This window comes from Diplodia seriata (genome assembly GCF_021436955.1).
Source record: "Diplodia seriata strain FDS-637 chromosome Unknown scaffold_11, whole genome shotgun sequence".
NCBI classification, from domain to species: Eukaryota; Fungi; Ascomycota; class Dothideomycetes; order Botryosphaeriales; family Botryosphaeriaceae; genus Diplodia; species Diplodia seriata.
Window position 1 is genome coordinate 927,965 of NW_027117318.1, and position 27,044 is coordinate 955,008.

General features: G+C 56.6%; 5 protein-coding genes across 5 annotated transcripts; 2 read left to right on the forward strand and 3 right to left on the reverse strand.

The window, feature by feature from the left end:
* Window positions 1–66: 66 nt before the first annotated feature.
* On the reverse strand, window positions 67–9,915 carry SLS55_009995 (uncharacterized protein; the record flags this gene model as incomplete). The annotated part of the gene is made up of 2 exons (XM_066781388.1): window positions 67–9,514; window positions 9,566–9,915. The coding sequence occupies 2 exons, from the start codon at window positions 9,913–9,915 to the stop codon at window positions 67–69; spliced, it is 9,798 nt and encodes a 3,265-aa protein (XP_066628390.1).
* A 1,720-nt stretch (window positions 9,916–11,635) lies between these two features.
* On the reverse strand, window positions 11,636–12,224 carry SLS55_009996 (uncharacterized protein; the record flags this gene model as incomplete). The annotated part of the gene is made up of 2 exons (XM_066781389.1): window positions 11,636–11,832; window positions 11,879–12,224. 2 exons carry the CDS (start codon window positions 12,222–12,224, stop codon window positions 11,636–11,638), a joined length of 543 nt encoding a protein of 180 aa, XP_066628391.1.
* A 5,266-nt stretch (window positions 12,225–17,490) lies between these two features.
* On the forward strand, window positions 17,491–19,122 carry SLS55_009997 (uncharacterized protein; the record flags this gene model as incomplete). The annotated part of the gene is made up of 1 exon (XM_066781390.1): window positions 17,491–19,122. The coding sequence occupies one exon, from the start codon at window positions 17,491–17,493 to the stop codon at window positions 19,120–19,122; it is 1,632 nt and encodes a 543-aa protein (XP_066628392.1).
* An 855-nt stretch (window positions 19,123–19,977) lies between these two features.
* Window positions 19,978–20,936, forward strand: SLS55_009998 (uncharacterized protein; the record flags this gene model as incomplete). Its single annotated transcript, XM_066781391.1, has 3 exons — window positions 19,978–19,983; window positions 20,132–20,575; window positions 20,907–20,936. The coding sequence occupies 3 exons, from the start codon at window positions 19,978–19,980 to the stop codon at window positions 20,934–20,936; spliced, it is 480 nt and encodes a 159-aa protein (XP_066628393.1).
* A 2,723-nt stretch (window positions 20,937–23,659) lies between these two features.
* Window positions 23,660–26,240, reverse strand: SLS55_009999 (uncharacterized protein; the record flags this gene model as incomplete). The annotated part of the gene is made up of 4 exons (XM_066781392.1): window positions 23,660–24,044; window positions 24,104–25,170; window positions 25,223–26,108; window positions 26,182–26,240. 4 exons carry the CDS (start codon window positions 26,238–26,240, stop codon window positions 23,660–23,662), a joined length of 2,397 nt encoding a protein of 798 aa, XP_066628394.1.
* Between the last annotated feature and the right edge of the window lie 804 nt (window positions 26,241–27,044).

The window sequence follows — 27,044 nt, forward strand, 5'->3', positions numbered from 1 at the left end:
ATGTGCCCTTTTCTTCCGTCCTTCCTTCCTATTTAATTTTTTTGTGATTGCTAAACCACATCCTTATCACTCCTCCATGTCATCTTCGTCATCATCTTCATCCGAAGACTCCCCTTCTTCATCATCCTCTTCACCCTCATCGACATCCATCCCCTCGCCCTCACGCCCCTCAATGCCACCAGCTTCCTCAGCATCAAACCACAAATCCTCATCCGCACCATCAAACCCGTCCTCGTCATCATCATCCTCATCACCAGCCTTAGCAGCAGCAGCACCCGCAGCCACACCGCCGACATTACCGCCATCATCCCTCACCCGGTCCAAAACCTCCAACAAACTCGGTTCCCCGACGACGGCGGCGAAGAACGGATGGTCGGCGGCGAGCGGCCTGCCCTGGCAAACGAAGCCCATGGGCGTGTGCGAGAAGTCCTGGCCCTTGCGGCGGGAGGCGAGCCACTCGCGGACGAAGGTGAGGGGTCTGTTCGTGAAGGGGGTGGTGATGGTGGTGGAGGCCTTTTTCTTGACGACGACGCTATCGGACATCTCGCCGTCGGAAAGAAGACGGTCGTCGTGCGTGCCGTCCTCGGACTGATCGTCGACGATGATGCCGAGGTACCGCATGATCCCCGCGTACTCGTCGTACTCGAAGTACAGCCGGCCGGCGAAGAGGCCGAGCTCCACGCGCAGCCAGTCGGGCGCCTTCCAGCCGCGCGGCAGGGGCGGCATCGCGTAGTACGTCAGGTCGCTGAAGTGGACCATCTTGCGGGTGACGGCGGGCGCGTACGTGAGGAGGTGGGCGGTGACGGGTTTCTTGTTGTTGGCGTTGTTGCGGAGGAGGGGGATGAGCAGCTCCGCCTCCTCCGGGACCACGACGATCGCCGCGTCGGCTGCCGTGCTCCACAGGATCCAGGCGACTTGGCGCAGGAAGTTGTCGTCCGGCTGGTTCAGGACGACGGTCTTGGTGAACTGCTTCGAGACGAATAGGTTGGACGTGATGATTTCGGGGTTGATGCGGTGCTTCGAGCCCAGAGCGGTGCCGCGCAGGCAGATGAACATGTGTTCGTAGCCGAAGGAGCCGGCGACGAGCCTGCCGGTCAGAGCGAAACTCTTGATGTCATGGTGAAGGCCGGGGAATTTGATGGGCGAGAAGTACACTGGCTCCTGCACCTCGCGGATATTCTCCACCTCATGCGCCACCTCGCGTTCCTGCTCGACTTCCTGCAGGGCTGACGCATGGACAGCATTTCCGTCATCCTGGAATCCCTTCCGTAGGGTGTTGAGCTCTTTCATCAACCCCGCGAGCTGCGGGGAGAACGCAGAGGAAGGGTTGGAGACCTTCGTCTTCGTCTTGGGCTTGTACATTTGCTCCAGAGTCTGATGCTCCACATGACGGAGTTCTTTCAGGCAGTTTTCACGCTGGTCCGCATCCGTGAGGATATCGGGGTTGTCGATGCAAGCCTGGGATCTACGGCAGAAATCCACACCTTGGGCATAGTACAGCGGCTGAAGTTGCTCGAGCCCGGCGCAGGTCTGCTCTAAAAGCCAACAGACAACATCGTACGAGTCGATTGCTCCTCGTCGATCCGTGGACCGATGATCCCTGATGCTCTGATGAACTTCCGGAGTGGCAAAGAACACGACTGATTGCGTGGTAGCTAGCTGCCGCATCCTCATTGCAGCTACATTTCGGTCAGTGTCGGTTATGCAGGAGGGTATCGGATGATTTGACAAACCTTGAACAGTGTAATCTTTGGTCTGACCAAGACCCAGAGTCAGTGCGCCTTTAGCATTTACCGGCATCTTCAAATCGGTACCGCGGGTATGCGCTTCGTCAAGGTAGACGAGACATCCGCTCAAATCCTCGGCAAATGGACTTGCGAGAAGCGGGATCGGAGACCCATTGCGGTACAAGATGTATGGTCTGTTACCACTAAAGAAAAGAGCCGCTTTGGCATCCTTGTCAATACGCAGCCAAGACTTGGCGAGAGTGAGGTTATCCATCTCAAGGATTTGAGCTCCAGCATCTATCAGAACGCGGATCCTGAGCGTGAGAAGCTTGCGGAGAAACTCGGTCTCAGGTAGGCGCCTTCCACGTTGATCCGCAGCCAGAAAGTAACGTCGGTTGCGTTGCTGCAGCAAGTACGTAATGACTTCGGCATTCGTGTGTGAGAGACCAGCCAGGTCATGCTGCCTTATAGTCAGAGGTAACAGTGTCCGGTTGTCATTCGTTCCACTGAATCCTGTCGTCAACGGTTTGTGACTCGGGGGCTTTCTGTCCGGAGATGTTGTCACAGCCATCAGCGGAATGTCCCACCCAGACGACTGCAGTTTGATCTTGAACTGCTTCGCATGGACCGGGAAGACGAAATGGTTGAGATAGTAGTTGGCCACAATGATACTGTGCTGTAGGTGCTGCCATAGCTCATGCAACTGGGACTCGTCGTCAACGTTGATGACATTCCAATCCCTCAGTGAGCCGGGCATGTCGGGGCCGCTGTGCATCCAGCGATCATACTCACTTGACGGGTCATCTGATTTTACCACGTTCTCCAAGCACTGCCGTATCTGAGTGAGCGAGAGGCCCTGGTAGTAGAAGGAAAGGCAAGTGAACAAGATGGCGACGTCGGGATGACCCCATTCCGCCTGCTCTGAAGGCACACCTTTGGCATGGTATGGAACAGCGATTGGGTCTCTGGTAGGGTGAAGACCATACTGGACTGACCATCGCTTCTTGAATGTGAGCAACAGAATCCTGTGAACCAAAAGTCCTCTCATGTGATGAAGGCTTTGCCGGGCGATGGGCGTGTCTGTGAACATTAATTGAAGTCGGTCCAGGGTTGCTTGATCCACCGAGGCATCCGTGAGATATCTCCGAATGGCTTGCCTGTCCTTCAAAGGGAATTCTTGACACGGCAAAATTGGGGTTTTACCACTGACTACATCGTCCACAACGCGCGTAATCAAGGCGTCCTCCACATCCTTTCTTAACAAAAAGAAAAGCGGAAAGCCTCTGGTTGATCTTATGATGACTTCAATGCTGCAGGGGAAGTCACGCTGCAAGTCCCAAATGTGGGATTCGACTAGCTTCAATAGAGCCTCTGCAGTCTCCCAGCGGTGGGGATGCCCGTCAACAGACGTCTGTTGACCAGAAGGGTATATCAGCTGAGTACGGACTGCAAGCGTGAAATCCGATTCGTCCAGCACATCGCGACAAACTTTGCGCATCCATGCCTGGACTTTCACCATCGGTGTCGCTTCCGGAATGCGGTTATCTGACAGGCGCTGTAATCCACTGAGCATGAAGGACATTGTATGCTCCGGAAGGGCGACCATGATGCCCGCATCCCGCATCATTTGCTTGTGGATCTCCCAGAATGCTTTGGTAGTATCCTGGGCGGTTTGAGTCCGCCGTGAATAGGGAACGTGCCGGATTTGGCGTCCCAAGAGGCCCCCAAGTCTTCCATGAAGCAACTGGGCTGTTTGCGAAAGTAGGGCATTCGGGACGATGATGCGTACAAGTCTTTTTGTATCGGCGAGGGATGCAGCAACCATAGGTATCACGCAAGATGTCTTTCCTTGTCCCATGTTCATTTGAAGGACAGAATTGGCTCCGGAACTCGGCGAAATGGTTGCGATCGCGACATCAATTTGCCCTGGCCGAATGAGGATGTTCGAATCGATTTCAAGCAGCAGCCAGTCGGTATTGCTGATTGGTTGCCAGTTGGTATGGCCCGAATGAGCTTGCTCTTCCTCCAACTTCTGCTTGTTGTCTTTCAGAGAAGCGTCGCGCAGACGCAAGGCCTTTTGTAGATGAGTTATCGAGATTGCAAAGTCCACAAGGCTTTCTTTCATTCCTGAGCCGAAGACTGTAGCCGAGGTAGAGCGGATCTGCTCCAAGAGTGCCACGGTTGTGGTGCAAGGCCACAAGCCGCCTGCTTTCAACCACTTTGCCCGCGCATCGCCCCGTTCCAAGTTGCTCAACACCGAGTCGAGTTGATCCTGCATTCCCTGGCGAGCTTGAGAAGTAGCTACAGCTAGCTGGACCTCAAGTCTTGCATCATTTGGTCGCGGAGGTTCGGTGCTCAATGACTTCAACGAGTCGATGCTTTGCGTCAGGTCTCGTGCGTAATGCTTCCTCACTGTAGATCTGGATTTTGACAATGCTTGGACAATCTGTTCGAGATCCGCTATCTCTTGACTCTGTCTCGAGAATTTCTGTACTTGTCGCGGCTGTTTGTGGTTTTGAGAGATGTTTTCTTTGTCTGCACGAGATGAGCGCGGCGGTCCGAAGCGGCGGTCCACCATCTGTGGTGAAGATGTCAAGTCATCCAGCTTTCTTTTTGGCGTAGTGCGGCCAGACTTGCACATCAGGTCTCTGGATAGCGAAGGGATGGCATCGCCACGATGGTCGAAGAAAAAGAACTGCTCTTCTCTGAGGTCGGGTTCCATCTGCGTGAGAATTGGTGAGGCTTGGTGATGATTGAGAATCTGCTGCACCTGCGCGATATACTGAGACAGTTCAAGATTCTGGAACAACCGTAGCCACTCTGGCTTGATGATCTTAAAAGCCTGGGCGACATTTAGCAAGGGAGAGGGTTCTTGTGATAGCCGGTCAAGCGTTGGCTCTGCACAAGGCCACTGCTTAAGCAGCAAGTTGGCAAAGGCGTTACAGTATTCGTCCGCCTTCTCCTCGTAGGCTTGCTGCTGCTGCTCCAGCTTTCTGCGCGATTTAGCCGAAAGAGCATCATATTCGGACCGATGATCACCGGGATAAGGCGCAAGACAGGGTCGCATGAGCTGGGTAAGGTACGCCACGGTCGGGACGTGCCCCTGGCGGAACTGTGAGTAGAATGGCCATTTTGGAGGCTCCAGACTCTTCAACGGCTCGGATATGGCGAAGGCAATCAAGGTGCGGACGATTTGCATGTCCACACCATACCCGAAAGACAAGACACCGAACATGAAAGTAAGGCTATACACTTCGTTATGTGTTGCCTTACGACAGAAATCGACCAAAGAACCCCAGTGGATTCCGAATTTGAGGTCCAGAATATCGCTAAGAAGGACCTTGTCAAATTTCTGGCCGTGTCCTTGGATGTCCGGCCACTGTTGTAGAAGAGAACCAAGAATCATGGTCGTAGGAAGCTTCGGAGACCATTTCATCAGGAGCTTCACGCTGTCGAACACATTCTGGCACTGGTTCGTAGGAGAGTGCCTGTCCCGGGCCATGTAAGTCACATCCGAAGAGGCGAGGCGGTCTTTAGCTTCATCGCTAGGGCGCTCATACAGTCGCCTATGGTGGATGCTACGTTGAAGTAGATGCAGGTCGACTTCCCGAATTTGTGGTTTCTCAGCCGTCGAACCAACGAAATCGTCCAGTTCAGAGGACCTGCGGCAAATGCTTTCCACCAGCGGTAGGAACTCGTCTCGCTGGATGGTGGTCGTCAGATCCGTATTCCAGTGGACTACCTGCATTTCCTTCCAACCTTCAGGATAGTACTCCCTCTCTGGGGTCAGGCTGGCTATCGAGACGAGACACGATAGTGGGCCGCACTGCAAGGGTGTCCATGGCTGACAGCTTCCAGAACGTAGTAGGTGCAAGGCCTCTTCGGTACCAGTTCGGCCAGTAAGTGGATCCGGAAGGATTGCAGACGTAAACGCATGCAACTGCGCTTTTAAATACAGTAGCCACGGCTCCGCGGGACAATCGAGTCGACCAAGGACCGTGTTGATAGAGTATCTGGCATACTTTCCGTTGGGCTGAACGTAGACTGCTACGTGGGACTTGTTGCGGCGGGACGCAACAGGGCCTATCGGCACAATGATGCTACGGTTCTGCAGGTTGAGTGGGTCACGAAGGACCAGTTTGCTGCTGAGCCCGTACCAAGTGCCCGCGTCTTGATTCGGATCAATCTCCGCTCTCAGCTCCCGGCATTGAAGGTTCTGCTTTGCGTTCACGAAGAAGGTGAGCTCTAGGCGCTTCAGCTCGACAGACAGTGGATTGTGCTTCGGCTGATAGACCGTCAGCAGTTGTGCAAATTCAAAGAATTCGAAAACGGCTGCAAATTGGCGAAATAGTGAACTGTGTGGATCAACCAAGCGGCTATCTCGACGGTGGGCAACGTGAGTTGTCATATCAATACACCAGTCACTTGGCTTGCGTTTCCATTTGTCAGCGACTGGACGGATATCGAGAAGACCATTGGTCAAATCCAACCAATGAACACAATTGTCGACCAAAGACGCCGGAAGATCGTAATATGAATCGTGGAAGAAAGCACTTCGGGGGATGTGTTCAAGGACCCTCTCTCCAAGGCCGTCTTCCCACTTCAAAGCGCGTACGAATAGCTTCCCGTTTCGAAACCCGATATGGATCTGGTGGCCGTTTTCGGGATACGGCAGCTTGTACGTCATTCCATGGAGCTCCGATGGGTAGATTAGCAGATTCTGCTGGCCGAACAGTTCGTTCAAGACCACTGCATCACGATGCTCGGTAGGGAGCCTCCCCAAAGGTTGATTGTCAATCAGAAGATGGCCTTCGAGAATATCGTAGTGGACTGTTTGCTGTTTGCTTTGTTGTCCGCCCGCGAACGTGAGCTGAGCCGTCCACTCGTTAGGGGCGTCGAGAAATCGTAGTTCCGAGCAGCTCCTCAATGTGGATCCTGGCACAATCGGCCAAACGTTATCAATCGCAGCGATTAGACCTTCACGGTTTTCCTCGATTGACCGACGAACTAACAGTTTCAGTCGGTGGGTCATTTTGAGGTCCCACATGAGGGCATGCCGCAATGCCGCAGGAAGGGTGTCCGGGTCGCTGACCATGTTATCTTGCAAAGTAACGGAGGATTCCACGAAGCATTCGAGATCTCCAGATGAAAAGGTCCCGTGAAGCCGCTGGTTGTGCTCCTCGCAATAGAGCGAGAAAGTCCGTCGGCAGAGAAGAGCGCTCCAAAGAGCATATCGCGAACATCGGCGGGAGCTCTCGGCATCAGTTGCTCTATGGATTTCCGAGCGTAATTGGCATATCCAGTGCTGGGTAATGCGTCGGACTTGGTCGAGCAACGCCGATGCTTCACAGGCGGAACTCGGGCAACCCAAGGCAATCAACCGTAGGAGCAGAGTGATGAGCATTCCCATGCTATTTGTCTCTCTCCAGTTGGTCGATATCATTTCGAAGCGATTTTGGATTTGCTCAAGTAGTCTCTCGCAGAAGGAAGCGTCACGAAAGACCTGGTGAACGATTCGAAAGGGGTCATTTTCATGGGCCGGACCAGCTTGCGACGAGAGCTGAGAAACCAGCAAGGACGTTGCTTCTGCGCTGAAATTGAGGTTCGATGATGCGAGTTCGACAAGTAGGAGTGGCCATCTCCGTTGCTTCCCAGAGAACAGACTCTGGAAGGCCATGTACTCATGCGAGTTGACACCTCGGGGGCAGAGGCTTTGGCTAGCAATGATCTCGTTTGACGGAGGGCCTTCACCATCTGGAGCAAACTGAGGCTGCAATAGAAGCGGACGGAAGGGGGATTTGGACGGAATCATCACCTGACAATGGTGTACAAAGGTCGGTGCTTCCCTCTGTGAGCCAGGCCACGACTGTGTTAAGCTGTCGAAATACTCAAGTCGCAGCGGATTACCCAAACAGACATCGTCCAGGCTCGCTGGGAAGGAGACGTTGCGGTAATGTGTATCAAGGAAAGACTTGGTTTTGGATGCCAGCGTGACTCCATCTGTGAAAGGAGTTGTGAATCGCGCCAGGGGAATGTGTTTCTGAATCAGCACACGAGGTTCGCAGCAGTGCGTGAACTTCGAACGAGCCAGAGCCCCCAAGATCCGCCAGGTAGCGTTGCGGTATGCCGCAAAAGAAGCACGGCAGCCCAGCTCAAAGACGACAGCTTTGGCATGAACAGGGTCCTGGGGTAGGAAATCCTCGTGAGTTGCGATGTACGTCCTCGTCGCTGCTCTTTCCAGATAGCATTTTGTGCACTTGCTGAAGTTGTGTTCTTTTGCAAACCCATCGGTGACGTAGACGCACGACATTTCCGCGATGCGCTGTTGTAGCTCTTCATACTGTCGGCTGAGAGTTTCGAACTCCTCCTCCTTTGCGGCCCGAGCTATTTCCGCAGCTTGCTCGATCTGATCGCGAAGCTTTTTAAGGGTTCCATCATCCGACTCGTCGAAATAGCGCGCTGCGAAACAGCCACGTGACGGGTTATCGAAGATTGTTCTCTGGGTACGTCTGCTCTTCTCCTGCCTGAAGCGAAGCCATTTTTGGATATATTGCAAACGTTCCATGTCAGAGGGTCGCGGAAGCTGAAGGACGTCAAGGGCGTCGGGCGATATTCCCGGGGAGAAAGCTAGAAGCAACCCATACAGTTCCGTAGCAGCTTGGTCCAGGATGACCCACAGGTGCATTATCGTGAGGATCATGACACTCTTCTGTTCCGGGTTGCCATCGTACGCAGAAGAAACCAGATCGATATACTTATCGATCTTTCCACACACTTCAATGCATCTGTCACTGAGGGTTGACGACTCATCAATGGCAGACCCCTGTTCCACTTCCATTTCGGCCTGAGTCAGGGAGAAGCAACGATTTGCCAATGACCTCATGGCCGGGTTGGCAGCATCCCGGTCGTATCCAGACCGTCCCATAGGTCTCTCATCCGTAATGGAAGGGTTATTCAAGATGTTGTGTAGGATGGTGCCGGAGTTCCGCAAAGTGAGTGTCAGGTGTTCCTCATTCGCATGCCGAGGGAGGGGGCGTATTGGCCTTTTAATGCTTGCTTTCAGAAAATCCCATGCTTGGACGATATGCAGGTTTGCTTGCTGCAATGCTTTCTCGAATGTCGGGCTCATAGAAGCAAACGCAGCGTCGTAGTGGATGCGGGGTTCCAGAGAGGCCCGGGATTTGGCCATTTCCAGCTTCGCAAGGCGGCGAGCGAGTTTGCCCTTGAGGGTCGTGATGCTCTGAAGGTCGAGATGGTTCAGGGAGTCTTGAAGTAGCTGGGCGAGTGCAACGCAGACGAGGAATTTGTAGCGCAGCCTGCCGATCTCACCACCATGCTTGATGGCGAGGTATTTTGCAAGGCCGACACGCAACACCAGCCAAAATGGTAGCCTCCGCCAAGGCTTCTCTGCTCCATCCTCCCAGCACACGTTGTCACGCACACGCTTGCGCAGCAGGGGCGTGGACAAGCGGCGACCGTGAGCTTCGAGCATTGTCATGAGCAACGAAGTGATCATGGCGGGGTCGGTTGTGTGACGGGTCTCGATGGCAAAAGAGCCGCCTTTGCATACGTGCGCAGCAAAGCGTTTGATCGACTCAGTGCTGCATTGTTGAAGAAAGCCGGCGAGGCTGTCCTGGAAGCCATCGTTGGCGAAGGTCGAGTAAGGCACAGCGACGGCACCGCCTGGGAAATCCCACTGTAAAGCAGCTTCGGCAGCGAGCACATCTTCGGAGCGGGGTGAGGCCTCGAAGGCTTCAAAAACCACTTCTTGGCCATGATCACTGGCGCTCAAGGTGGTTAGTCAGGTGAGACGAGGCAGTAGGCAGGAGTGCACTCACCCGTAGACGCGGCGAATGAGAAGGCCGGCGTTCTGCTCGGTAAAATGCAGAATCAGGAAGCCATCAGGGCCGAGGCCACGGAGTTCTTGGATCAATGCGACCTTGTCGATTTTACCATTAGAGTGGACGGTCTTCGTGGCGAGAAGCACGCGGCGGAGATGATCCCAGTCATGGTAATCGTCGATGGTCGCTGACTCTTGGAGAAAGCGACAGGCATCAAGTAGACGGTCCGCAATGGCAGTTTCGATGCGGGCAAGGTTGTCGTCGCGTTTGCCGGGGAGGCGAGTGGGCAAGACTAGATGGTTGAACTGCGCCTTCAGCAGGCGCGCTGCGGTGGCTGGCTGGCTCATGGTGCCAGAGCCGGGCAGTGCGATGGTGAAGAAGCGACAGCAGGGTCTGAAGGTGGCGGTTGGAGCGAGTGGAAAGTGCGAAGAAGGAGAGAGGTGTTGGGGGCGAGGGCAAGTGGGAGCTTAGGGTGTCGAGGCAGCGTCTCATTTGGGCAACAACACGTCCGGCTGATTGCCGGTCGCACTTTGCGCCGCTGCTGCCTTGTTCGATGGCGCACGCTGAGAGGGTGGTCGCAGGTGAGAGATGCGCTTGAGATTACAGAAGCGTAATGCGGCTCGCCCGACGACGCCTCTGCGCCCTGCAAGCACCCGGCTTTGCGCATCGCCCGTTTCTCAAGGCATGATGAAGGATACCAACGAAGAGCGGGCCTAGTGGCGGCGGGGTAGGAGGCTCCCAGCTTGCCCGGGGGCCATGCGACATGGGCTTGTCAGGTAGCGGTGACGGCCAACCCGATGGCTCACCTGTACCGGTGATCCCTTTTCATAGACGTTGCTCTTTCTAGAGAGATAGTGAGGCCACAAACCCACCCCTCACTTCTCCTTGGCCGCCAATACAAAGGCAAGATATTACGCACGTAAGGCATGGATCTCGGAAAACCGTGGGTTAGGGAATCGCAAAAACGATGACATATGGAATTAAATAATTACTTGACCCTTTGCATGACGGCGCCACTTGTCCGAGGCAGAGTAGACATCGGAGCTTGGTGCATCATCGGCGACCACCACGTCATCAGCGCTGAGCGCTCTGGGTCGATGGCCAACTTCATCACCTGTTGTACTGCGTGCCACGCCAGTGGGCATAGCAGTTTCTCAGTGGACGCTGCAAGAAGAGATCATGACGAGAAAGAAAAAAGACAACAGTGTCAGGCAGGATGACGGATCAATCACTGTCATTGCGCAACCACTGATTCTCCATCTTCGAGTACTTGACCAGTGAGAGAGCCGTCCTGAAGATTTGCTCATCCATTGAATTTTTTTTCCGCAGCTTCACTCGCATTGAGTCCAGGTACGTATCCTGATAATCCGAGCACGGATCCGGAGTCGCTATCCTCATGGAGCATGGAGAGCGAGGGTACAAGGTAGTGAAATGTGAGACGGTGAGAGGTGAGAGGTGAGAGGATGGTGAGGTCAGGATAAATGAGGCGAGAGTCCAGTGCGCCTCGGCTGAACGATTGGCCGGCACGCTCAGCCTCGGCTAGGTTTCCGGGTGGGGCGCGCGCGTCTCCAGCGACGCGTCAAGATCGCGTCCTCACTTTCAGTAATCCAGACCAATTCACGCCGTTCATCAACTTCATGTTTGGCTTGCTCAAAAGTACATTGGCTAACAAAGAGCTAGCTAACTAGAATCCGCCATCCCTCCACCGCCATGCTGCCTCAGCGCCGTAGTTCATCTTGCAGTACTTGAATCATCACAATTCGGTATTGCTCCGCGACCTCAAGCTCTCTCTGCATTTCCTTCGCCCAGCTCGCCCGCGCTTCGTCTGCTGCACGTTGCAGCCGAGCCAAATGCCTTGCCTTCGCATCTGCTGCACATCCCGCACCATCGAGGCCCTTGGCGAGAAGCTCAGCGCTGCGTTGCTCGACACTGGAAATCACCCGAGAGAGGCGGCATAGTGTCACCGTGCTGTGCAACACATGCATCTGACGCGTGCGTTGCAGTCTCGGTCCGCTGGTGCTCAGTCAGCCAGATCTGCAATTCGGGAATTGCTGATGATGGAAAAGCCTACCTCGCCTCATCTGACCTGCTGCATCCAGGCTTTTGCAAACTCTCATCTCTACCGTCGTCGCCGCCGCCGTCCGAGTCGGACTCATAGTCATCTTCGTCCTCTTCATCGCTTTGCTCCCCGATCGAGTCGTCCTCGGATTCGTCCGTCATGGTCCGGTCTCCGTCGGAATCAGCCGATGTCGAACTGCCCGTGTCTGGAAGCTTTAGCACACTTCACAGCCCGTCATTGTGTCAACATACAAGCACTCTCCCACTGGACCTTCCCAAACGGAACATCCCCCGCTTTGATTCTCAGACTACCGGCCAACGCTCCCCCGCTCATCCCTTTCATCGACGTCCGAAATCTTGTCCGCACCTGAGAGAACTGTGTCTGTGAGCTGTTCAAGGCAGCCCAGCTGTCGGCTTTCTCCAGCCTTTCCGTGATGCTCATGACATCGAGGCGACACTGGAGGAGCGCCGCGAGAGGAGCCAGGATTTCGTCATGTGGAACCTGCTTTGCCACTGCTCGAGCAATGTTCTCGGTGCTGGGGTGGTTGACAAGTTGAAGCCATGAAATCGCGCGCGTCTCGGCATTCATGGTGGCCATGTTTGTTGATGTGGGCTGTGGAGATGTTGAGAAGGTTTGATGGCTAGAGATGGATTTTTGCCCCGGGCAAGGCGCTTCTATTTATCCCAATCCACCTAATCAAAGCCGCTGGCTGACACCCCACAGCTTTCTGCGTCTTCAGCTGCCCTGACATGGACTGGATCCCCACAGCATGACAGTTCCTGTGCAAAGGGACACCATCATCCGTGACGGAAGACTGCATGATGCCGCCATGATGTTGCCTGCCGTGCCGAGGTGTTGCAAAGGTTCACGAGTGCACGATCCCGAGCAGAGCATCGAGCGTCTGCTCCATGGTCACTTGCTCAGCCCACAATGCTATAGCTACAGGGGTCCTCGCTAATCGAGTTTTTTGCAGCTCCGCCTGCATGCGTCTATCTCGAGATCAGCGGCTTGCATTGGACTCTGACGAATAGAGGGTGCCCGCACATCCCAGCCACGTTATGCGGTACCACCACGACGATCACATTGGATGCGAACACCGCGCACGGACAACGCCACACGAGGTTTCCAGGAACAATGCGTCGAGCGCCCTATTGAACATCTCGAGCATTAATATTGAAGGCGCTTCTCATGACTTTCAAGACGTTCAGTGCGCAATATGCGTTCGTCTTTCCTTGCACATCCGCTTCTTTGTCTTCAATCCAACCCTCAATTGCCTCCGGACCAAATATGGGCCATCGCTATCTCGCAACTGGATGCTGACCGGGGTGTTCGTGGTAGTCCCTGTCTCACTGAGCCTCCTGCAGCATGCAAGCTGGGTTGCGTCGGCTTATTCCCACCCCACCTCTGGGCAGCAGCATGTGGCATGCAAACCGCGGCCGCCTTTCTCTTGAATCTGCGGTTCATCGATGGCTCGGGCCGGTCCCTTTCCCAATTCGAGACTGCAAAGCATCGATCACGTTCCGATGGACTTCCTTGCCGCCAGAGAGGCCGCGCACGCATCCTCGTAAGCGAGGTCTGGACATTTCAGCCTGGTTACAGATGGCTTCAGGAATTCTGCCGTGCGGATCTGTGATCGCTCAAGGCTATTTGCGTCTGTTTCTACACGAACGCCCCTGCAACGGCTTTGCCGATCTGAGTTACACAACTTTCGGTGGCAACGGGCTATGCCTTGGTCTCATTATGGGCGCTCCAGGCGTCTGCTGTGGCAACCTGGGTCGGTGGACGGTATCATCACAATCCCCAGCATATGATTCAGATTCACCTGACGTACTGGCAAAAGCAGCTGATGCCGACGACCTGCTCTCGCAACCTCCAAACACCCGTGAAGGATTCGTGGAATTGAGGTAACATGCCAGCTCATCGCCATGCACTCCCAGCAGCCGCGTCCCATTCGAGCTCTTCCCACATGAAGACGACGAAGGCGAAGATGCAGAATCCCGAATTGCGTTCGCAGCTGCCTCGCGTCGTGGGGTTGCATGTGGGATATTCAAAGGACCTTCCCGCCGCTAAGCGCCCTCAGCTGCTGCGCCCTCCCGTCGCACAGTCACGCAAAACGCACCGTACCCTTCCCTACTCACCGTAGCACAAGGCGTCCGGACGCCTTTCCGTTCTCCGCGCGCGCCGCTTTGGCGCCCTTCGCCCTCCAAAATTTCACCATATGCACTCGGCCCCGCCGCGGGGCAACCCTCACTCTGCCTTTCGTGCCACCCTTGCGTTATCAGCATGCGGCGTGCCGCTGATCCCCGTCCGCCTCCATCCTTGCACCTCACATCTCGGTTGGAAGGACTTTCTATCCGCCGCTTGGTGCCGTCGCCTGCCACTTGCCCGTACGACGCGGTCGAAAATACTCCGCGTGAGCCTGGACAAGGAACCGACGGGCAAGTTCCGCGCCTCGCTCGCGCGCTTTCTGCCGCTGCACCCGCTGCTTACGGGTGTCGCACAAGGGAAAACTGCCCAGGATATCGCTTTCGGCTATCCGGCTGCTGGCCCTATTCGGACTCCACGTCATGGCTCCTGCACCTGAGAACGGCAACTGGGCCACTGTTCTCCCGGCAGCCAAGGCACGGCTCAATTGATTGGCAATCTTCCAGTGTTTCTCCTTGCATGTCGGCATACATCGTGGACGCGATATAGCAGGAAATTTGGACATAGCAAAAAGAGGTCAGCTGCTACATTCCCGGGATACCATCATGGGGGGACACGAGAACGAGGCGCTCAGCGTGATTTATTCCCGTTTCTCTTCTGAACGTATGTAGATGCCACTCGCCAACTGAAACCGAGAGCAGGGACAAAGGTGGCACCGGAGGTAGAAGCAGCTTCATCGTCGTCAATCTCGGGCATCCACGCATGTAGACAGACAGCAGCAAAGAGCTGAACCACATTGGTTCTTCTTTGTCACGCTTTCCCCCCGCGGCCTACCCCGGCACCAACGTGTACAGCACCGCAATGTTTCAGGAACCGTCCCCAAATGGACTCCTCGCCTTCCCTCTCCCCCATGGCAATCGGCCACCACAGCACGCGTACGTCCCGCGCCCTCTCCCCACCCAATTAGCCTGACGCCGTCGTACGCGTCCTCGTATTCCGGCGCCGCGCTCATGTATCCCGGATCAACCGTGTTCATCGCAACGCGCCGCGTCTGCCACGCGGTCGCGGCCTCCGCCTCGGTGACCATGTCGAGCGCGGCCTTTGACATGTTCGTGTGGACGTGCCGGCGTCCGTCCTCTGTTCGGAGATGTCTTCGCGGGAAGAGACGTTGATGATGTATCCCAGCGGCTTTTTGTCCTTCTGCTTCTCCTTCGTCGAGCGCGGCGCTGCTGCTCCGTTAGTGGTAGTAGCCTCCTCGTGGTCGACACTGCCCATGAGCGGCAGCAGCTCGCGGCACAGGATGAGCGGGACGAAGGTGTTGGTTGACCGCGTGCGCCGAGATGACGGGGATCTCGAAGATCGACCGCACTGCACCCACGAGGACTTTGTGTACTTACACTTGCACCTCCTTGCTCGCACCCTCCGCCGCCGCCGCCGCCGCCGCCGCCGCATCCGCCGCGACCAACCCCGTTCGTCTCCCCGGCGGCCTCCGCCTCCGCCTGCTGCTGCTGCTCTCCGATCCGTACGTGCCCCGGCTCTCTCGCCAACATAGCTCACGGAAGCGCCAACCCATCCCGCTGACTCCGAGTGCTGCTTCCAACGTCGCGAAGGAACCACGGCTCTTTCACTTCATCTCCAACTTGATAGAGAACGGCTGAATGGTTTTCAGGCTTTAACCAACATGAGTGGCGCTGCCGACGTACGCAGGCGCCGATGGTGATTCTCGTATTCTCTGGCAGAATCCCGTGTGCCATAGCTTATACAGCAGATATGCTGGAGCAGGTCCGCTCCGCGCTGCCCGGCGGGAGCTTGTGCGGCGACTCGACGAGCACGCATACGAGACCGATGCGGCACTCGCTGCATCCGCCCAGGCCGGGCGGCGTGGAGGGTGGAAGCGTAACGTAGCCGCCAGAGTTGGTTGCATCTTCTGGTGTCACGATGCCCTTCAAGATGATCTTCATGATGATGTTCCTGCGAGAACGAAAGTCAATTACAGACACCGTACTGACTCCGTGACCGGGGAATTTCTAAAGCCTTTCTGTCACCACGGCCCGCCGGAAGGTGGGGTGCAGCACAATCAGCCTCGGTCGCGCCTCATAACAAAAATCTCTCACCGGGTGAGTAGTTGAATACGAAACCCGGACGTAAATGTAGGTTTTAAATGCACATATTTACCTCCAGATATTGTATTCGACTGCCTACAGTAGTTTGATAATGCAGCGTTTGTGTAGGGTAAATGCGGGCGTGCAATTTCCTTTGTCACCCGCCGCCGTCCCCCATCCGCACCCTGGCCCTTCTCCAACAGCATCCGTCAACGTCTGCGCCGCATTGTTCACCACCAGCCCCAGCCCCAGCCCCAGCCCCAGCCCCAACCTCCCCTCCCTCCCCCCCACGCCGCGCCGAAATCCGCTTCGCCCCGACAGCGCGACGTGGCGATGACTTGCGCGCGCCGCGCCGCATGGCAGCAGCCGCAGCGCGACGCGACGCGACGCAGTATGTAGCCGAGGATGGTGCGGGCGCGCCGGTGACGAGGGCGGTGAAGGTGGGAAGGCGTGGAGAGTGTGGTTTGCGAGAGGTTGAAGGAGCCGCAGGCCGGGGTGCGGAGCGGAGGCTGGGACAGAGCGGGTGCGGGGGCGCGCCGCCGCCGTGTTGTGCGGGGAGGATGGCGAGGCGGCATGTGTAGCAGAGGCGGGGGCGGAGGCGGTCCGGGGTGCGGTGCGGCGGGGTTGTTGTTGTTGTTGTTGTTGTTGGCGGGATGGAGGGATGGAGGGACGGCGGCGGCGGCGGCGGTGGTGGCGGTGGTGGTGGGGGTTTGGTCGGATCGGCGACGGGGGGGAGGCGCTGGAGGTGGGTGGGTGGGTGATTGCGGTGGAGATGGGGGTCGCTGGGCTGAAGGGGGAGGTGGTGCTGCGCTGGAGGTGGTGGAGGACTTTGAGGGTTGTGGTGCAGAGGTCTGTGGGAGAGATTTCTTCTACTTCTACTACTACTGCTTCTATCTTTTCTACGGGAGGGACGGATTCGTCTTGTTTGTCTTTTGTCGCGTGGTCTGCCTGTGCTGCGGGTGATGTCCAGGCCGGTGCGCCTTGGAGGAAGTAGTCGCCGTTGTAGCGCACTGGCCTGTGGCATGTAGGACAATCTTCCAGATACCGACCGATCTTGTTGATGAGGTTTTCGTAGAGAAGGAACTTCATTTCTCTGCAGAGATCTTGGAGGGAACCGAGTGGGTTGCGATGGCCAACGGCAAAGCCTCGGGCGTGTTGGGTTTGGGCATGTGGTATACCGTCAGGCTTGGAGTCTTGCCGTCGTTGACCTGCAGCTCGGTACCATCGCGAATTCGTTTTGCGAGGGCTTCTAGCGGTTGCGTTGCTATGAAGGCCTTCCAGCTGCACGTCTGGTTGGTAGAGGCCATGTTGGAATGAAGTGTCTGTTCAGATATTCCAGCGTTGCGCGGCGGCTTGGCCGTACGATTTCACGGGCAATGTGGATGCGGATCACTACGTCATCTTCAGTGAGAGGGCTTAGAAAAAAGACAAGCGCGCTAGGCAGCGGTTCGCTAGGCAGCAGTTCGGCAGAGCACGTTCACCTTCTGTCACAGTTGCGTTCTCGATAGAGCTCAAAAAGAGCTCACCTGCTGTGCCTCAGCCACGATCCTACTTCAACTACTTTACACCACCAACTCCCGCCCTTCATCCCCAAACTTCTGACAACTTCCTTCACCATGACTGAACTCGATCAGTACGCTCGCACCGCCCGCGCCCTGGAGGAGGTACCATCCCACCACCATGAGAGCGTTTACGCACCGCTGGAGTTGCAAGAAGTCATCCGCATTTCCCAATTCGCCGGCCATCAGGTGAGGTGTTCTATTGAAGACAGCCCAACATGGGGACGATACTTTCGTACGACCAACCGCGTCGAGTTGCAAGAGCTCCTCGCGCTCACCGACGACATCGAGGCCCTGTGCTACCGGCCTGGTACCTTTAAGATCAGCCTACTTCACCAACAACTCAAGTTCCTACGCTTCAAGGACACCCAGATTAAGCTTACTTATCCATCGTTCCATGACGTCCACAGCGCTTGGGTCAATGCGCTGGTCCAGGTGTTTGTCCAAGTAGTGCGTGACATCGCCAAGGACGGCCCAGAAGAACACGCGCACTTGCTATCCTACATTTCAAGTACTCCGGCCGAAGAACCCGTCCAAAGCGCGTCTGTCATGCCCCGCATGTGGATCCCTCCGACCGCGGTTCTCAACGACGACGCTTGTAGTCCTCCTACCGAGGCTCCTTTCGACCCGATCGAGGAAATCGCCTTCTTCAACGAAATGTGCGACAGATACAAGCCCGCGGCTCCGGTCGCCGACGGACAGCAGCCGGCGACGAACAACCAACGCCTTCCGACCGTCGTAGAGATGACGCGCTGGGTTGGACTCTACAACAAGATGCGCCGCGTCCGCCTCGCGCACCAGGCTGCCGAGCTTGAGCGCATTGCCAACCTGTACGAGCAGAACTCCATGCGCTTGCGTGAGCCGTGGGCCCCGCAGACGCCCCGACACAACCCGCGTCACATCGTCATCCGCCTGCGTGCCGAGGCCAAGGTTCTGCGTTTCAGGAGCAACGAGTATGGCAACGGTAGGCTACCGTGCCACGGCAGCAAGGAGTTCGCGCCTTACCGCTTCACGCCTGCGTTTGCGCCCGTCGTGCCGTACGATTGGTGCCTCAAGCTGTTCTGCGCTGTTCTGCGGCGCCATCCGCTTCCGGGAGAGGGAGGCGAGGAGCATGGTGGGCTCGATGGCGTCTATCCAAGTGAGATGGTGGAGAAGGTGAAGGAAGCCCGCGATGGCCTGACGACGTTCTGGGATACGTTTGGGGACAAGATGCTGGATCCGACGAAGATCGAGACGCTGCGTACGGCTGCGACGCCCTGGTCGGAGCCGCCCGGCGCGGGTGGCGAGGGCCTAGCGAGGTTCTTGACACTGCGTGGACGTACGAAGCGCGTCTTTCCGCACTGCGAGAGCGAACTGTGCTGGTTGGAGGCGTTCACCGAGGTCATCGCCTGGATGGAGGACCGCTTTTCGGCCTTGGTTCTGGAGGTGAGGGGTGAAGAGTGGGACAAGGGTGACGATCTTGAGGCAGTCAAGAGGCTGAGGAAGGCCAGGAAGCAGAGGAAGCTCTACAGGAAGCAGAGGAAGCTCTACAGGAAGCACTTCCCGTCCGCTGCCGAGGAGGCCCAGCAGGGCAAGGAGACTGATACCGAAGCTGATGACCTGGCAAAGCGTCTGCCTGACCCTCCCACTGCTGAGCCTGAGCTCGCTGGCGCGCCTAACCCCAACAAGAGACAGAAGACTGAACACTGAGGGAAGAGCTCCGGGACGAAGGAACACGACGACAAAATCAGTTCCAACAAGGAAGTCAGACGATTCTATGAGACTAGGCGACCCGTGCAAAGGCTTCTCGGCTCAAGCAGTCCCTCGTATGCCCGTAAAAGGTGGTCCACCGGGTCATTCAGGCAGCGCTTCGATCCACATGTTTACAGTGTGGATCTTAGCCATATTCCAGGTGTTTTCTTTTCTATCCATGGACTCTCAAGTCTTCGTCAGGGTGCCCTGTCGATGACTGGTCAAGCGGTTCTTTCATTTTCCAATTCACTACAAAGCTATTAGGATGCAGATATCAGGTAGTTCACAATTGAGACTGACTCATCCGCAATCGACCGATGTGTTTCTTGCAGATTTGCTGTGTCCCACGTCTCCGCATCGCTTCACGGGCAATTCATGCGCTATTGGGAGATATCGGAGACGAAAGCCGTGCAAGCGGGAAAACTCGGTGATTTTTTGAAGCGGGGAAATTTGGGAATACTAGCAATTACTGGAATAACAAGGGAACAGTATCTGATGTGGGATGCTTGAAGCAAGCTTAAGTCGGGGACTTTCGCAAGCCACACCAGGTGTTGCAGGCTGGGCCCTGTGTCACACTTGCATCTCAACACAATTGTCCAATGACAATATACGACACACTCCTCTCATTTCAAATCCGCCCGCTATGGAGTGCGGAGAAGCTTATTTGTTTTCGTGCGGGTTCGGACGGGAACGGAAACGTTTAACTGGCTCTCCGGCCCTCCCCGCACGTGAGTCGTGCAGCAAACCCCTGCCGCTCGTTGCTCCGAGCTGCCAAGCTGACGTAGAACAGGCCAATAGTGAATTAAAACACCAATGGAGGTAGATGTCAGTACGGGATATAGGCCGTTATCAGTTTCGATTTTTCCCGACACCGACGCGCCTGATCTACTTAAGCGTGCTCGACGCTCTCCTTCAGTTCATCATCTGCCTTCCTACACTCCAATCTTTTCACAAACACACTCTACAGATCTCTGAAACATACATCCTCTTCGGATTGAACATGACCCCTCACTCTGCCGAGCCTCTTACGGGTGCTTTCGTTGCATCCGAGAAAATCGGAGAGCCCACCGTGACGGGGCTCTCTGCTGACACGACTGACTTCATCAATCAGGAACATGACAGTCTTTCTCAGCATTCGAACGACACCCGGAATCGGATCAACGGTCTGGAGCCCCTCACCGAGCTGCAGCATACCGACGTGCCGTCAGTGAACCCGGCGCCGACTGCGCAAGACGACGCCAATGCCACACAGCCACCAAGACCAAAGCTGTCCCCTGCACGTCCGCCTTCCGCCTCCACAAGGCTCCGCAAGATGCTCGAGGAGACCAACGACCTCATCGTTGCCCCAGGCGTCTACGACGGCGTCTCCGCCCGCGCCGCGCTCGAGGTCGGCTTCAACGCCCTGTACATGGTCAGTCAGCGCACCGCTCCCCATCCCCTCCCTCACGCCCTCCCAGCTGACCGAAACCCCCCGCATCCTTAGACCGGCGCCGGCACCACCGCCTCGCGCCTCGGCCAGCCCGACCTCGGCATCGCCCACCTGCACGACATGCGCGCCAACGCCGAAATGATCGCCAACCTCTCCCCCCACGGGCCCCCCCTCATCGCCGACATGGACACCGGCTACGGCGGTGCGTCCCCCCTCCTCCCCCCTCCCCTTCCCCGACTCACACACCCCTCCCCCCAAACAGGCCCCATAACCATCGCCCGCACCGTCACCGAATACATCCGCGCCGGCGTAGCCGGCGCCCACCTCGAAGACCAAATCCTAACCAAGCGCTGCGGGCACCTCTTGCACAAACCCGTCATCTCCGCCTCGGCATACACAACGCGCCTACGCGCCGCCGCGTCCGCGCGCGCCGCGGCGGGCTCGGATTTCGTGCTCATCGCGCGCACGGACGCGTTGCAGACGCTGGGGTACGACGAGTGCGTGGCGCGGCTGCGGGCGGCGCGCGCGCTGGGGTTCGACGTCGGGTTGCTGGAGGGGTTCGAGACGAAGGACCAGGCGAGGCGCGCGGTGAGGGAGCTCGCGCCGTGGCCGCTGATGCTGAATGTTGTTGAGGGGGGCGTGGGGGAGACGGTGGGCGTGCGGGAGGCGAGGGAGATGGGGTTTCGGGTTGTGGTGTTTTCGTTTGCGACGGTTTGTCCGGCGTTTGGGGCGATTAGGGGGGCGTTGGAGAGGTTGAGGGAGGGGGGGATGGTGGGGGGTGGGGAGGGGGCGGCGAAGGGGGAGGACGTTGTGACGCCGAGGAGGTTGTTTGAGGCGTGTGGGTTGAGGGAGTGTATGGATATTGATCTGGGCGCGGGGAGTCGGGCTTTTGCGGAGGGGGTGTGAGAAGCAGAGGGGATGGGTGATGCGGTAAAGAATCTTTGTTGTGCTGTGGGGGAAAGTAACGGCTTAAATTGATTTCTTCTTATCTTTCGCTTATATTGCAGCTTGATGTACATCTGGCGGTATGCCTAGATGCACTATTCCAGATGACCACTGTGAGCTGAATCATAGCTGTGGAAAATTCAAAGCGTAATAGCATTGGTATCTTGAAATCGGCGCCCGGCTGGGAAGGTAAGCAACGAAGGTAGTGACAATCCCAGAGTAACGACTCACTCCTACGTCCACCTTCCCCACAACTACTGATAGTTCGTTAAATACTCCCTTACACTCAACGGCTTCGTATTCACACACAGCTCATTCAACGTCGGCCTCAAGAAGCCCCAGCCCTCCCTCTCCTCCAAAATGACCAACGCAAACTGCGCATGCATCTTCCTCACCACCTCCTCCCTCGTCCTCCCCACGCCCTCGACCTCCGCCGCCCTCCTCTCCCACTCCTCCCTCCGCACCGGCACCACCCTCAACTCGACCCCCAAACACTCCCCCACCAACCCCACCACCTCCCCCACCCCCACCGTCTCCCCCACCATATCCATCTCCCTCACCCACGACCCCTCCGTCAACGCGCACGCCGCCGCCACAAACCTCCCCACATCATCAACCTCCGTCAGCGTCACCCGCGGCCACCCCCCATCCGCCCGCACCGGCAATTCCGCCACTCCCCTCCCCAAATCCCACAAAAACGGCTCCCCCGCATCAAACCCCGCCACCGCCCTCTCCCTCGCCTCCTCGTCCGCAAACCCCCTCCCCAGCGCTAGGTAATTCATGAACCCCCCGCACCGGAACCGCGCGACCTCGAGCCCGCTCCGCACGCACGCTTCCCACACCTCGTCGCGCCCGGCGCCCAGCGCGTCGACGCGGGAGCCAGGGCACCCGAAGCCCCACTCGCTCGGGGCGAAGCGGCGGCAGGCGGGCGAGGCGCGCGCGGCGGAGAGGAGCGCGAGTTGGACGTCGCGCATGGCGGAGGAAGGGCTGAGCTTGAGGACGCTGATGACGGTGTGGATGTCGGAGAGGGCGGCGGCGAGGGAGGCGGGGGAGGCGTAATCGATGTGGCGGATCTCGGCGCCGTTGGCGGGGGAGCGGTTGGTTGGGACGTTGGTGGTGGTGGTGGTGGTGGTCGGGGAGGAGGGGTCGTGGGCGGTGGGGTTGTTGGGGGATGGGGGTGGAGGTGGCCGCGAGGAGAGGATGATGGGGGTGTGTTCGGGGTGGTTTTTGAGCAGCGCTGAGACGATGGCGTGGCCGAGGGTCGGCGAGGTGCCGCCTGCGATGGCGATTTTGACCATGGTTCTTTCTTTTCTTTTTTCTCTTGGCTTTTGCAGGCGGGTTTCGTTTTTGGACTTTGGAAGCGTCTTCTTTGCGTTTGTTGTGCTTTTTGTTTGGCCAGGTCGTGGGTGCTTACAGAAATTTGGGTATTATCCTTTTTGAGGAGGCGAGCAAGATGGAGGAGGGAGAGGAGGGAGGGGTTTTGTGCAAGGTTTGGAGCTCCTTCGATGGTGCGGGGCAGTTGCTCCACGTACGTCACACACGGATCTGATCGCGATGAGAGCTACCAATAGTCGATTACAGTAAGCTTGTAGCCGCTGCTTTCCATTAAATCCCTGCGGTTTTCCGGAAACTGCTCCGGAGTGACAAGATACAGAGTTTATGGTCATTGGAGGTGGCGTTTGTTGTTAAGCTTCCTTGCATATCTTCGTAGAAGAAAAGGGTCTTTAGTAGAGAACTCCGGGCTAAGAATCTTCACATCACTTTGTGGTCTTCATCTGGCGTCATGTGGCCGAGGGGAGCTTGCGCCACTCGAATCACTAGTGCTTATGCACCTGCAAGTACTCATTCGTTGAACCACCGTGAGTTCGTAGCAATCGGAACAAATTTCTGGAACTCTCATAAAGCAGAGTGCGGATGTTAACTTTAGCATACCATGTGAGCAACGAGAATTTTCCAATCAAGACAGGAGATATCATTCGGAAGCCTTTATGAGCATATCCTATCGCTTGTAACTAGACCGTCCCTTATGAATTCCTTGCCAGGCTCCTGTGTCTACTTCCATTAGAAGAGAATGAATAGTCATCCGGACACTGCCTCAAGCTGTCTTCCCTATGCAAGTCCTTAAAAAAGAATCTTGCGACCCTTCTCCAAGTCCTCCTGCTCCTTGAGGAGCTGCGCGCGCCTGCGCCTGGTGGAGGGCTCCTCTCCCGCAATATCCTGCAGCTTTTCAGCCGACAACTGGCTGACAAAAGCCGGAGTAAAGAGCTTGATCGGAGTGTTCGGGCCCATGATGAGCCAGTAGCGGCCGCCCTGGTTGATGACATTATCAACGATGCGCTTACGAGCAACCTTGTAGTACGCCCTCAGAATGTCATGAAGATCCTGAATGTCATGGTCCATGTTGCTCATGTCCATGCTCGTTATGACATCATTCACGCGCACGACCTGTAAACCGTTGGCGTTGTGAGACTTGTTGATGGCGAGATTGCGCACGCGCCTCTGGCGACTGCGATTTGTTAGACGAATGCTAGCTTTGAATGATTCTCAAGGAGCTGTGGGACTTACCATTTCTCAAGGTTGTCGTTGAAATAGTGGTTGGCGGTGCCGGGCATATTGTTGCGCTCAACCTCCAGGATGAAACGCACCTGCTCGAAAGCCTTCTTGTACCGAGCCAGCAGATCATCTGCCAGCAACTCCTTGAGGCGATCGAGGGTGCGTCCATCAGGGCAGACCAGATCAAGAAGCTTGTCCAAGAAGCAGTCAGTCATGTAGACAATGTCAGAGATGTAGCCCAGGGCCAGGCTGTCCCAATTCTCCGACTGAGTCTTCATTGTAGTGGCGAGAAGCAATGGAGAAAAGTTTCCCAGTTCAAAGCCGCGACTTCCGAGATACTCTGTCGAGAGCCAATTCAAGATGCTGTTTCTCTTTGGAGGAAGTAGGTTCGCCCTCTTATGAAGTAAATCAGGGAGGTGCGTGGTAGAGAAGGGGCATTTGCTTGGTTTGCAAAAGGCCTTTGGCTTGCTGGTCGGCTTGTCGGCGGGCTTGCTCTTAGGGTTGACGATATCTGTGTAGTTCTGGCCCTTGAAGATAAAAGGGTGGGGTGAAGCTTCCTGTGTAGAGACCGCCGCAGAAGGAGCCTTGCTACCGGGAGCATCGAAAAGGGACGCCGCCTTCTTCGAACCGGAGGCAACCGGGAAATTGAAGCCAATTTGAGGGTTGGACGTCGGAGCGGTCGAGGCGGCGAGTCCAGCAGATCCGGCAACCGTCGTCATAGGCTTGGCCTGGGGGGCACAAACGGCCTCCTCTTCTTCTGAATTCGACTCTGAATCCTCTTTTTCTTCAACAGTAACACCACCACGTACGCCAAACGCATAGGTATGACCATAGGCCGCAAAGTCCTGCGAGAAAACCTCCTCACGGTTGACAGCCTGTGTAGCGATCTTGAGAACCGGAAACTCGGAGAAGCAATCGTCAATGTACCTTGCATCGAGGGCCTGAGCAGCCAGAGTCTGGTAGTGCGTCGCGATATCGATGAGGAACTTGAACTGATCACCGGGTGTATCACGCTTCGGGCCCATGCTCTTGAGGATCTTCTTGACCTCCTCGAGCTTGGCGTTGACTTCATGCTTGACCTATGTGCGAAGATGAGTAGTAATGTATTCATCCACAGTGAAGAGCTCTGACCTTGGGAAACTCGCGACGGATATGAGCGGCGAGGATGACCTGCAGACGCTCCCTCAGCGCCTCGACTCCAAGACGATCCATGGGGAGACGGTTCCAAGGCTGGACAGTCCTGAAGAAGCTGTCTTCTTCAGCGTAGCGGTCGAAGGTGCGGTTCAGGATATCCTGCTGGCCTGGGTTCTTGACCATGCACCATCCCAGGCGTAGCTTGTGGGATTGGCCCTCAACCATGTCCATGACCGTCTTTTCAGCTCCCTTGTCGACCAGGTCGGGCTTCGTCAGGACACCCAAGGTCCTCTGACCATCCTGGTCGACTTCCTCGGCCATCTCGAGGATTAGTTGTGTCGCGACATCCACATTCGCCGGGACAACAGTAAGCATGACGGAGCGGGGGTTCTTCATATAGTCCAAGACCAGATTCTTGACGAAGGTTTTATCCTCCTTCGTGGTGACGTCCTTTGTGACACGCTGGAAGATGCCGGGCACGTCGATAACAGTGAGGTGCGCCTCTTCCGGGCCGGCGACCTCAATGCTGAGCACGTCGGATGTGAACCCCTTCTTCGTGTCGATACCCATGACGGCCTGGGCCTCGCGCATGACATCCGCAAATGTCGACTGGTCAAGCGCGTGAATGTCGGACTTCTTCCACTTGCGCGTGGCCTCGATGTGGTCCTGACTCGCATCCTTGCCCGGGAGCACGGCGACGGTGACGGACGACGTCTCCGAGCGGCGGAAGGTGATCTGCGTCGCAAAGCGCGTGCAGAGGCCGCTGTCACGAGGGAAGGGCAGGCGGGTCAGGCCCTCGAGGACGGAGGACTTGCCCGAAGACTGGTCGCCGACGACGACTATCTGCGGCAGATCGATGTAGTGGCCGACATTGCAGGCGAACCTACATCAGTTGCGCACATTGTCAGCAAGGGTTCTTCGGGAGCATGGCGCGTGGTGGGCAGGGGTTCACTGACAGCTTGTCAATCTTGGACAGCATGGCGGGGTCCGCCAAAGCGGATGCGTTGCGCGCCATTGCGAGTCGGGGTTGACGAGGTGAGTTTGTGGAGAGTGTGGAAGAAAGTGCGGCGGGTGAGGGCGCGGAAGATTTTAAGAAGGAGCCCAAGCAGTCGCGGCGCGGCTGCTCCCACGCTCGGAAGGCGCAGAAAGCCCGTTCCGCGCGGGCACGAAGCTCGCCGAAACGCGTCGACGGCCACAGGGGACGTCACCGGCGGGCCTTTGGGAGCCGGCGATCAGTGAGCTGGGAATGCTTGCGCTGCGCTTCAATTCTGATGTGCTTATAGCTGCTGGCGAAGACTGGCTCCTCTTTCCACTTAGAAGTCTTACATGTGCGCTTCAGCTCGCTGCCTGACGGTGGCGCCTCTGCGACAGCATCTGGTGAGAAAAAGTCGTCTTCGCCGCTCTACGTTGCTCCGTGTCTGCCTTGCCGCGGTACCTTGCGCTCAAATGAATCACGCAGCAGGAGACTTAGAGAGTGAAGCAGGAAGACTGATTCTGGAAAGCACATTGAGCCTGCAAGTAGCCTTCAGTTACGCGTAAGTTCTGCTCCGATATCCGCGAAACTGTTCTGACTGTGCTCATTTTGCAGCGCGCTCAAAAACAACGGCTTGGCCGACACGGCACAGCCGCTTGCTCGAACCCGCATCCTGACAGAAGATCCAAGGCCGTGGCAATGAGCTTGTCTACCTCAACCTTCCAAATAGGCTGCTTCGTCCGTTGAGCATGTGGAATGCACTCAACTTGAGAGAGAGTGAGCTTCCTACTTAGAACTGTAGATCTTGCAACGCTTAAGGCCTTCACTTCACAACAGCCAAAGTGC